The sequence below is a fragment of the Elephas maximus genome, chromosome 16 (assembly GCF_024166365.1).
Source record: "Elephas maximus indicus isolate mEleMax1 chromosome 16, mEleMax1 primary haplotype, whole genome shotgun sequence".
NCBI classification, from domain to species: domain Eukaryota; kingdom Metazoa; phylum Chordata; class Mammalia; order Proboscidea; family Elephantidae; genus Elephas; species Elephas maximus.
Window position 1 is genome coordinate 47647564 of NC_064834.1, and position 12888 is coordinate 47660451.

A 12888-nucleotide genomic window follows, 5' to 3' on the forward strand; every position below is an offset into this window, starting at 1 on the left:
AATGATGCAGGAAGCATCAAAAGAAGATGGAAGGAATACACAGAGTCATTATACCAAAAAGAATTAGTCGATATTCAACCATTTCAAGAGGTGGCATAGGATCAGGAACCAATGGTACTGAAGGAAGAAGTCCAAGCTCCTCTGAAGGCATTGGTGAAAAACAAGGCTCCAGGAATTGGTGGAATATCAATTGAGATGTTTCAACAAACAGATGCAGGGCTGGAGGTGCTCACTTGTCTATGCCAAGAAATACGGAAGACAGCTTCCTGACCAACTGATTGGAAGAGATCCATATTTATGCCTATTCCCAAGAAAGGTGATCCAACCGAATGTGGAAATTATAGAACAATATCATTAATATCACATGCAAACATAATTCTGCTGAAGATCATTCAAAAACAGCTGCAGCAGTATCCATCGACAGGGGACTGCCAGAAATTCAGGCCGCTTTCAGAAGAGGACGTGGAACCAGGGATATCATTGCTGATGTCAGATGGATCCTGGCTGAAAGCAGAGAATACCAGAAGGATGTTGACCTGTGTTTTATTGATTATTCAGAGGCATTTGACTCTGTGGATCATAACAAACTATGGATAACACTGTGAAGAATGGGAATTCCAAAGCACTTAATTGTGCTCATGAGGAACCTTTACATAGATCAAGAGGCAGCTGTTCGGACAGAACGAGGGGATACTGATTGGTTTAAAGTCAGGAAAGGTGTGCGTCAGGGTTGTATTCTTTCACCATACCTATTTAATCTGTATGCTGAACAAATAACACGAGAAGCTGGACTATATGAAGAAGAATGGGGCATCAGGATTGGAGGAAGACTCATTAACAACCTGCATTATGCAGATGACACAACCTTGCTTCCTGAAAGTGAAGAGGACTTGAAGCACTTACTAATGAAGATCAAAGACCACAGCCTTCAGCATGGATTACACCTCAACATAAAGAAAACAAAAATCCTCACAACTGGACCAATGAGCAGCATCACGATAAATGGAGAAAAGATTGTAGTTGTCAAGGATTTCATTTTACTTGGACCCACAATCAACAGCCATGGAAGCAGCAGTCAAGAAATCAAAAGACGCATTGCATTGGGTAAATCTGCTGCAAAGGACCTCTTCAAAGCGTTGAAGAGCAAAGATGTCACTCTGAAGACTAAGGTGCACCTGACCCAAGCCATGGTATTTTCAATCCCATCATATGCATGTGAAAGCGGACAATGAATAAGGAAGACCGAAGAAGAGTTGATGCCTTTCAGTTGTGGTGTTGGCGAAGAATATTGAATATACCACGGACTGCCAAAAGAATAAACAAATCTGTCTTAGAACAAGTACAACCAGAATGCTCCTTAGAGGCAAGGATGGCAAGACTGCGTCTTACATACTTTGGACATGTTGTCAGGAGGGATCAGTCCCTGGAGAAGGGCATCATGCTTGGCCGAGTACAGGGTCAGTGGAAAAGAGGAAGACCCTCAACGAGGTGGATTGATACAGTGGCTGCAACAATGAGATCAAGCATGACAACGATTGTAAGGATCGCACAGGACTGGCAGTGTTTCGTTCTGTTGTGCATGAGGTCGCTATGTGTCGGAACCGACTCAACGGCATCTAACAACAACAACAACTACTTTACCAAACATGAAGTCCTTCTCCAGGGACTAGTCCCTCCTGATAACATGTCCAAAGTACCTGAGATAGTCTCACCATCCTTGCTTTGAAGGAGCATTCTGGCTGTACTTCCAAGGCAGATTAATTCATTCTTTTGACAGTCCATAGTATATTCAATACTCTTCGCCAACAACATAATTCAAAGGTGTCAATTCTTTTTCGGCCTTCCTTATTCATTCTCCAGCTTTCACAAGCATATGAGACAACTGAATATACCATGGCTTGGGTCAGGTGTACCTTAGTGCTTAAAGTGACATCTTTGCTTTTTAACACTTTAAAGAGGTCTTTTGCAGATTTTCCCCAAACAATGCATCCTTTGATTTCTTGACTGCTGCTTCCATGGGTGTTGACTGTGGATTAAGTAAAATGAAATCCTTGACAATGTCAATCTTTTCTCTGTTTATCACAATTCAAAGGCGTCAATTCTTCTTCGGTCTTCCTTATCCCTTGTCCAGCTTTCACATGCATATGATGGGATTGAAAATACCATGGCTTGGGTCAGGTGCACCTTAGTCTTCAAGGTGACATTTTTGCTCTTCAACACTTTAAAGAGGTCCTTTGCAGCAGATTTACCCAATGCAATGCGTCTTTTGATTTCTTAACTGCTGCTTCCGTGGCTGTTGATTGTGGATCTAAGTAAAATGAAATTCTTGACAACTTCAGTCTTTTCTCTGTTTATCATGATGTTGCTCACTGGTCCAGTTGTGAGGATTTTTGTTTTCTTTTTGTTGAGGTGTAATCCATACTGAAGGCTGTAATCTTTACTCTTCATCAGTAAGTGCTTCAAGTCCTCTTCACTTTCATCAAGCAAGGTTGTGTCACCTGCATGACACAGGTTATGGTGAACAGGAACAGAGAAAATAGAAACAAAGCATGGAGACAACTCTTCTGAAAGCATGACCAGGAAAGGAAGGAAAAAGAGTCAAGGAAATAGACAGGGTTGCAAATAGAGAAGAGGATATTGTTTTAAGAGACAGGAGAGGCCGTGTAAGTTTATATGTTTATGCTATAAAGAGGTAAGGATAAATGAAAAACATCCTAGAGAAGGCAGAGGTAGAGTGTTGGTCTGCTTTTCTCAGGAAAATAGCGGGAAGGCAGAAGACATGAATACAGATAACAGTAAGTGAGACAGGGATCTCATACCTGATGTCTTCTATTTTCAGTGAAAACTAGGAAGTTATGTTACTGCTGAGAGAATGGGAGATCAGCCTGGTGTACCGGCTTCAGAATAGTGAAGATTTGAAATTGTCAGAGTTGGAAGCAAAAGAGTGAGCTGTGCAGGATTAGGATACAACTGCTAAGCAGCATTGAGAACTTTAGATCAGCAGCACCAGTCCACACTGTGGTGGTATTTTCTCTTAGGGTAAAGTAAGGAGGCTGTTGGATTAAGCCAGAGTTGAGTATTTTCATTGGACCTTAGAGAGTATTTCTTAAAGATCTATTGATGACTAACTTTTGGAGTAGGGATAATAAAAGGGATTCATATTTTTTCAGCCTAAGTATGAATTTTTGTTCTCTTTGCAGATTTTTTTCCTCTCCTTTTTTTTTTAAAAAAAACAAGAACCTAAGGTTATATCAATGTTCTAAGTTTAGATTATTTTTTAATCCCCGAAGCATCACAAACTTTTTGTTATGACAAACCAAAAAGTAACTTTACACCCCTGAGCAGAACCCAGGTGGAACCATGTTGATTCATTAAATCTGTCTTGAAATAAGGACATGAGAAAACTGAGAGTACAGGTGGTGGTCAGAGAAATTTATACTAGAGCTATGCTGTCCTTAAGCAGCATCTATTAGTTCACTGAGATTAATCTTGGGTACATTCTAGTTTACTAGCTTTGAAGTTTAGTAGCTCTAATGACCCAGATAAAAGATGGAATTACCAAAGTGAAGACTCTGACATGGCCATATGACCTATAAGGCATTTTGGTTTATTATGAAGCCTCTACCAGAGATAAAAGTAAGTCACTGACCATTAAGTGCTGAGGATGCTGAATCTCACTTTATTGTTTTTTAAGCAACGTTTTAAAATTATGAAAGTTATTACATGTTCATTATAATAATAAAAAAAAAAACCTAAACCATAGGAACCATAAATAAAACAAAAATCACAGATAATCAAATTCCTCTATTAACACTGTGATATACATTATTTTTGGGTATGTTTTGCAAGTGCTATTTCAAAACATAATTATGTGATGATGTTGTCACTTAAAAATATCTCATGAGCATTTTGCCAAGTTACTAAATATTCTTCTTTTGCCTGGTTTTGATGTCTGCCTAGTAGTTTATTACATGTATGTATATATCATTATTTAATTAGTTCCCTATTAATGATCATTTAGGTGCTTTCCAATTTTTTCATGCTACAAACACATTGGTGGTGGTGGTGTTGATAGTTGCTGTCAACTTAGCTCCTGACTTATGGCAACCCCATGTGTTATAGAGTAGAACTTCTCCATAAGGTTTTCTTGGCTGTAATCTTTATAGAAGCAGATCACCAGGCCTTTCTTCCATGGAGCTGCTGAATGAATTTGAACTGCCAACCTTTAGGTTAGCAGCAGCTGATCGAAAACCACTTGCACCACCAGATTCCTTACACAACAATGGACATCCTTGTAAATACATATTTACCTTTAACTCTCTTTATTTAGGAAAGATCCCCCAAAATAGATCCATGGGGTTAAAAGGTTTGTATAAGTTCTTAAACTTTTTAATTTATTTTCTATGTGACGCCAACCACATGCCAAAAAGACTAAGCTGTACCTTACTTTATGCTACATATACTTTCAAGAAAATTTTATTTCTAAATCAATTTTAAAATACTGTTATATTATGTTTTGAGAGTTTCAGCATTTAAAGAATGCTGTAGAAAATTAATTTGCAAAGTAAGTAATCACCCCTCAATTCACCTTTTCTGTATGGTTTGTTTTCCCCAAATCATGTTTTTTTAAACTGAGGGATATACTTATATTGAAATCTAAGAAGAAATCTTTGATAATGTCCTTTTAACTAGAAGCTTTCAAGCGTAGTATGTGTGTAACATCATGTTTAAGTGGCCTACAATGACTTCTACTAAAATAATCTTTATCAGTTAAGGAAAAAAGTTTGTTATGTTAAATATTAATTACCATTTTCTGCATTTTCCCAGAGGAACTTTCTAACCCACTTTTTGAACTGCAGAATAGTAGCATTATCAGGGACTTCAAGTCCAACAGTGTGAAGTTTTTTATAATGAATACTTTTAAGTAAATCCTAGAAACAAAGGAAAATACAATGCAACAATTTTAAGTTATTAAAAGGAAATTCTTCAACTCAATAATAAAATTCAGTATTTGAAAAACAGGATAAAATGATTATACTAAAGCCATATTTTAGATTAATTTATAGAACTCTTTTGCAGTCTACATAAACCAAAACAACCAAACCAAATCATTGCCGTCGAGTCAATTCCGATTCTTAGTGGCCCTACAGAACAGAGTAGAACTACCCCAAAGAGTTCCCAAGAAGCACCTGGTGGATCTGAACTGCCAACCTTCTGGTTAGCAGCTGTAGCATTTAACCACTACATCATCAGGGTTTCTGTCAGTCTACATAAAAGAGGCCATAAAATAAGCCCAATTCCTAGTGGGCAGTGACAGTCGTGAGTTAAGAATTCAAGTGATTAAGCAGACATAAGATCGACCTAATATACAGGCTTATAATATATATATATATAAAATTATAAATATATAATATATATATTTATATATATTACATATACAGCTCCACAGTTGCTGTTATGATTCTGCATGTCAGCTTAGGCTAGTTTAGTAAGCCTGTTTTAAAGTGGTTACATGTTTCTCTGACTGTCCCTAAAGTTTGTAAGAGAGTCTAAAGTGGAAAATCTAAAATTAAAAATCAGACTGGACTAATGCTATCATTTCAGTAAAATAAATTAACATTCAATTAAAAAATGCTAAGGTTGGTGATGAGTGTAGATGCATGAGATTAGATCCACAGAGCATATAATTGTAAAAGTAAAGCTTCAGATCCTTTAGCAGTTAGATGCAGAATTGATTATATGTTCAATAGTTCAGTAATAGTTCAGTAGTAGCTGTAAATACCAGAGCTTGAAAGGCAGGCAGGTTTTTCAACACGATGGAGATAAAAAATGCCAACTTCATGAACAGTTTGATGCACAGAATCCAGAGTAAGCACTGCATGTTCATGGACACTGAAGAGATCTATTTACCTGACTACAGGCGATGGTATACTGTACAGCAGAGAGTAGCTGGATAAGAAGGGGTCAGGTTAAACTGGGCCTTGAAAGACAAAGAGAGGAGTTCAGATGTGATACATTAAAAGAGGGATAGGACAGAGATAAAGGACAGGAACTGAAATTTGCAAAAGATTATATTCAAGGACAACTAGTCAAAGAAGAAGGAAAAAGATCACTGCTGAATAATCAAGTGAAGGGCCTGAACAATTTGAGGCACGTTTCATAAACAAAAATGTATACACGTTAGTGCTTGCTTTGATGTAGGTGTCAGAAAGACTGAGGAATCAAGGGATTTGAACATGACTGACAGACTGAATGGGGGTGCTTTCAACAGAAACAAGGAAGTTGGAGAGACTGATAATTATTTTGGGGAAGGAGTGGCGCAGAAATAAAAAAAAAAAAGGATGGTTTGTTTAGTTTTATGTATGTTGAAATATGAGATGGCATCTAGGCATCCAAGACAAAATGTCACCTAGTCAGAGCAGTGACACCAGATGACATCTTTGATGACACCAATCTAATCGAACAGCAAAGTCAAAGAGTTGTTTACCTCTTGAGCAAGGTTTTAAAACTCTTGCTGTGCAAAGTCCTACTGCCCCCAAGATTGGGGGTGGAGAGGAGAGGAAAGAAGAATGATGAAAAGCTGGGCCTGGATTCTCAATCCCCTGCTTCAAACATTACAACCCTCCATTAATCTGCTTTTTAAGCTAGGTTTCAGTGCAAGATTTAATGGAAAGGATTTTGCTGATAAAGAAAGCTCAAAACCACTATTCTACAGTAATACCAATCTCAAAACTTTTCTTCACCTTTTTCTCTTTTGCTTTCTTTTCCATCATACCGCTATCTTTCCCTCCTTTTGTTTCCCTGCCCTCTTTTTGCTTTTTCTATTTCCATTTACATTTTTTCCTTCTAATTGTTTTTCTCTCCTAAAAAAAAAAAGAAAACTGTTTTTTCTCCCTGCACAATCCATGATTTTTAGAAAATGACACTGTATGATTATGTGAAGGACTAAGAATATTGCCAAGAGAACAGGAGAACAGTGGGATGCAGACCCCAAATTCTCATAAAAAGACCAGAATTAATGGTCTGACTGAGACTAGAAGGACCCCAGTGGTCATGGTCCCCAGACCTTCTGTTGGCCTGGACAGGAACCATTCCCGAAGCCAACTCAGCAGACATGGATTGGACTGGACAATGGGTTGGAGAGAGATGCTGATGAGGAGTGAGCTTCTTGGATCAGGTGGACACTTGAGACTATGTTGGCATCTCCTGCCTGGAGGGCAAAATGGTCATGAAAAGAGAGACTGGAAGGTGGGAGTGGGCTGACTCATTAGGGGGAGAGTAATTGGGAGTATACAGTGAGGTGTATGTAAGTTTACATGTGAGAGGCTGACTTGATTTGTAAACTTTCACTTAAAGCACAATAAAAATTATTAAAAAAAAAAAAAAGAATACTCCCAAGAGAGTACACATGAGGAATTCTGAAATTTATATTAAAATAACCAAGAGAACACAATTGTCTTTTGGTATCGTGGGGAACTGGTTCCAGGACCGCTGCAGATACCAAAATCTGAGGATGCTCAAGTCCCTTATGTAAATGGCCTAGTATTTGTATATAATCTACACATATCCTCCCATATACTTTAAATCATCTCTAGAGTACCTATAATACCTAACAAAATGTGAATGCTATGTAAATAGTTGTTACACTGTATTGTTTACAGAATAATGGCAAGAAAAAAGTCTGTATGTGTTCACTGCAGACACAACCATCATAGGCCTAACTACACAGTACATGTCAGCTAACAACGTAACTTTTTTTTTTCCTGAATATTTTCGATCCGAGGTTGAATCCAAGGATGCAGGACCTGTGGATATAGAGGGCCAACTGTATCTCAATTAACTTTCCAAGTGATGTATTAAAAAATCTTTTCTATTTAAAGGCCTACAAATGATAACAAAACACATTTGCAATTTTACCTTAACTTCCCAATATCTTGTGGTGTATGTTAAATCAATAATTAATCCAAGTTCCACATTTTCTGCTTTTATTGCACTAATCAAGTCTTTTGGTGTAAATTTCTGGGTTGGAGTAAGTCTCTGATTAACAGCCTATAATGAAAAATGAATAAGAAGGTTACAAAATACAGATAAAATATAAACACTTAACATAAAACAAGAAAAAGTACCACAAGAAGGTAAGAAGAATCAGTGAAAAATTTCATAGTTGTACAAATACTGACACAGCTTTTCACTAATTAGAACTGTGTGAGGAGTCTAAACATATTTATATCCCTGGCCTCAGTAACTTTACATCTAGCAAATTGTCCTGAAGGGACTGATTATCAGCTATGTGGGGACAAAAATAATTTGAGCACAAGAATATTCATGCACCATTATTTTTAATAGTTGTTGTTCTTAGGTGCCATTGAGTCAATTCCAACTCACAGCAACCCCCTGCGACAGGGTACAACTGCCCCGTAGGGTTTTCTTGGCTGTAAAATTTATAGAAGCAGATCACCAGGTCTTTCTCCTGCAGAGCTGCTGGTTGGTTCCCACTGCCTTTTGGTTAAAGGCTGGGTGCTTAACTGCTGTGCAAGCAGGGCTCCTTTATTATAGTAAAAACATAAAAATGACATACAACCACATGTTTTTAAAGACTAATCATACAAAAAAATGTTTAAAATATAAAATTAAATGAAGATCAGACTATAAAACTTTTAAATACAGTATGATCCCCAAAAAATGCTTTGGAGAAAATATACAACAATATTAACAGTGGAAGTTAAGTTGTATTTTCTTGTGTACTCTTACTTTTCTACAGTTGCCATTTTTCTCTAGAATAATCATTTACTATCGATTTTAAAATACTGAAGTTTGTCATTCCTGGGTGTTATGTGATCTAAATTCAAATTCATCTAAAAAATTAATTTCAAAATTTACCACCTGTAATATAGTAATAATATAATATGATAATACAGTAACATAATATAAAATAATAACATAATAATCATTAAGAGTCAGAATCAACTCGACAGCACTGGGTTTTTTTGTAAGCTACACTGATCACCACTTGTCTATTAGTTTGTCATACTATGGTGGCTTTCGTGTTGCTGTGATACTGGAAGCTATGCCACCAGTATTTCAAATATCAGCAGGGACACCCACAGTGGACAGGTTTCAGTAGAGCTCCTAGAGTAAGACAAACTAGGAAGAAGGTCAAAGGGCATCTAGAGAAGACAAAGTGAAGTATCATAATGAAATGTACAAAGACCTAAAGTTAGAATACCAAAACTGAAGAACATGCTCAGCATTTCTCAAGCTGAAAGAACTGAAGAAAATATTCAAGCCTCGAGTTGCAATATTGAGGGATTCTATGGGCAAAATACTGAACAAGGCAGGAAGCATCAAAAGAAGACGTAAGGAATACGAAGAGTAACTGTACCAAAAAAGAACTGGTCGATGTTCAACCATTTCAGGAGGTAGCATGTGATCAAGAGCAAATGGTATTAAAAGAATAAGTCCATGCTGCACTGATGCCTCCAGGAATTGACAGAATACCAACGGAGATGTTTCAACAAACAGGTGCAGCGCTGGAAGCACTCACATGTCTATGCCAAGGAATTTGGAAGACAGCTACTTAGGCAACCGACTGGAAGAGATCAATATCTGTGCCCATTCCAAAGAAGCGTAATGGGACAGAATGTAGAAATTACTGAACAATATCATTAATATCACACACAAGTAAAATTTTGCTGAAGATTATTCAAAACTGGTTGTAGCAGTACGTTGACAAGGAACTGTCAGAAATTCATGCTGGATTCAGAAGAATATGAAACGAGGGATATCACTGCTGATGTCAGATGGATTTTGGCTGGAAGTAGAGAATGTTTTTCTGACTGTGCAAAGGCATTTGACTGTGTGGATCATAACAAATTACGGATAACACTGCAAAGAACGGGAATTCCGGAATACTTAAAATGTGCTCATGGGGAACCTGTACATAGACCAAAAGGCAGTCATTCAAATAGAGCATGGTTGTATCCTTTTTACCATACTTACTCAATCTCTATGCTGAGCAAATAATATGCGAAGCTGAACTATATGAAGAAGAATGCAGCATCAGGATCAGAGTAAGACTCATTAACAACTTGGGATATGCAGATGACACAACCTTGCTTATGGAAAGCGAACTTGAAGCATTTACTGATAAAGATCAAACACCACAGCCTTCAGTATGGATTACACCTCAACATAACTAAAAAAAAAAAATCCTCACATGGACCAATAAGCAACATCATGATAAATATTTAATATTCTTCACCAACTCCATAATTCAAAAGGCTTCAATTCTTCTTCAGTCTTCCTTATTAATTGTCCAGCTTTCACATGCATCTGAGATGATTAAAAACACCATGGCTTCAGGCAGGCGCACCTTAGTCTTCAAAATGACACCTTTGTATTTTAACACTTTAAAGAGGTCTTTTGCAGCAGATTTGCCCAACGCAATGTGCTGTCTGGTTTCTTGGCTGCTGCTTCCATGGGTATTGATTGTGGATCCAAGTAAAATGAAATCCTTGACAACCTCAGTCTTTTCTCCGTTTATCATGATGTTGCTTATTGGTCCAGTTGTGAGGATTTCTGTTTTCTTTATGTTGAGATGTAATCCATACTGAAGGCTGTAGTCTTTGATCTTCATCAGTAAGTGCTTCAAGTCTTCTTCACTTTCCATAACGAAGAACGACTTTTTCATTGCAAATACCTTTTTTCAACAACATAAACAGTGATTATACACACGGACCTCATCGGATGGAACACACAGGAATCAAACTGACTACATCTGTGGAAAAAGGTGGTGGAAAAGCTCAATACCATCAGTCAGAACAAGGCCAGGGGCCCACTGTGGAAAAGACCATTGATTACTCATACGCAAGTTCAAGCTGACGCTGAAGAAAATTAGAACAAGTCCCTGAGAGACAAAGTATGACCTTGAGTGTATCCCACCTGAATTTAGAGACCATCTCAAGAATAGATTTGATGCATTTAACACTAATGACCAAAGAGAGATGAGTTGTGGAAGGACATCACACATGAAAAAAGAAAGAGGTTATTAAAAAAGACAAGAAATATAGAAAAGGCCAAAATGGATGTCTGAAACTTGCTCTTAAACATTAAATAGCTACAGCAAACAGAAGAAATGATGAAGTAAAAGAGCTGAACAGAAGATTTCAAAGGCTGGCTCAAGAAGACAAAGGAAAGTATTATAATGACATGTGCAAAGACCTGGAGTTAGAAAACCAAAAGGGAAGAACACGCTTGGCATTTCTCAAACTGAAAGAACTGAAGAAAAAATTCAAGCCTTGAGCTGCAATACTGAAGGATAAGCCACATAGGTAATTTATAAATTTTTCTAGTAGTTACATCAAAAAAGTAGAAATGAAACAGATGAAATTTTAATATTTTATTTAAATCAATACATCTAAAATATTACTTCAACACGAAATCAATAAAAATTGTTGAGAACTGTACATTCTTTTTTTGTTTTCCACTAAGTCTTCAACATATGGTGTGTATTTTACAAGTATCAAGGAAATACTACAAGGTTTAAAGTCAGCAAAGGTGTGCATCAGGTTGTATCCTTTCACCATACCTATTCAATCTGTATGCTGAGTAAATAATCTGAAAAGCTGCACTATATGAAGAAGAATCAGCATCAGGATTGGAGGAAGACTCATTAACAACCTGCGTTATGCAGATGACACAACCTTACTTGCTGAAAATGAAGAAGAGTTGAAGCACTTACTGATGAAGATCGAAGACTATAACCTTCAGTATGCATTACATCGCAACATAAAGAAACAAAAATCCTCACAACTGGACCAATAAGCAACATCGTCATAAACGGAGAAGATACTAAAGTTGTCAAGGATTTCATTTTACTTGGATCCACAATCAACACCCATGGAAGCAGGAGTCAACAAATCAACAGACACACTGCATTGAGCAAACCTGCTGCAAAAGACCTCTTTCAAGTATTGAGAAACAAAGATGTCAACTTGAAGACTAAGGTGCGCCTGACTGAAGCCGCCCTAGTGTTTTCAATTGCCTCATATGCACGTGAAAGCTGGACAATGAATAAGGAAGACTGAAGAATTGATGCCTTTGAATTGTGGCACTGGCGAAGAGTACTGAATGTACCATGGACTACCAAAAGAACGAACAAATCTGTCTTGGAAAAAAATACCACCAGAAAGCTCCTTAGAAGCAAGGACAGTGAGATTACATTTCACATACTTTGGACATGTTAGCCACAATTCAAGCATTCAATAGCCACAACTGGCTAGTGGGTTCTATATTGACCACAGTGCAGTCTTAGAGGATTCCACATCTCTTCCAAACAGTCATATAGACTCTGGTTCTGAAACTACATCAAAGAGCTAATTAAATTATCTACATTAGCTACAGTTTGTTTTAGGATCTATGGGAAGACTTTCCCAAGGCTTTGTTGATCTTCAGAAAGTGCCTAGTTCAACTAATATTGATGAATTTTGTTCTTCCTGATTAGCAAAAATCAAACTTGTTCTAGTTACTTCCTTAACTTTCTATACTGGGACATTATTTCATTCCTAATTTAAAAAAAGTTTAAATATGTTTGATGTCTTGCAGCAGCTCTCCTTCCTCTCGTCTCCCTAAATTTCCAACAGGAGAGGCAGCTGTGATACTGTGGGAAGAACTCTGGACAGTTTTAAGAAGTTGGTACAAGTCTCAGTTCTCTTGCTACCTTGTTGTATGACCTTAGAGAAGTCAATAAATCCACATGGGCCCTGGCTTTATACAACTTCACAATAACAGGGACTAACTTGATCAGTGATTCTCAAACCCAGCTGTCCATCATAAACACCTGAAGAAATTAAGAAAAAACAAAAAGGATTCTAGACCTCACTCTGAGCT

The 12888-nt window shown here is 37.3% G+C and overlaps 1 protein-coding gene across 4 annotated transcripts in view; it reads right to left on the reverse strand.

Annotated features, from left to right (window-relative positions):
* Positions 1-12888, reverse strand: part of LOC126059733 (RNA/RNP complex-1-interacting phosphatase-like) — a 68901-nt gene that overhangs the window by 27571 nt on the left and 28442 nt on the right. The window contains exons 3-4 of one of the 4 annotated variants that reach the window (XM_049855662.1): positions 7918-8049; positions 7691-7825 (exon numbers count right to left, since the gene is read on the reverse strand). The exons of the other annotated variants lie outside the window; for them this stretch is intronic. Coding sequence (XP_049711619.1) covers positions 7736-7825; positions 7918-8049 — 222 coding nt within the window. The 3' untranslated portion in view covers positions 7691-7735. Of the gene's footprint in view, positions 1-7690; positions 7826-7917; positions 8050-12888 lie in introns of those variants that run through there. 4 annotated transcript variants of the gene reach the window in all.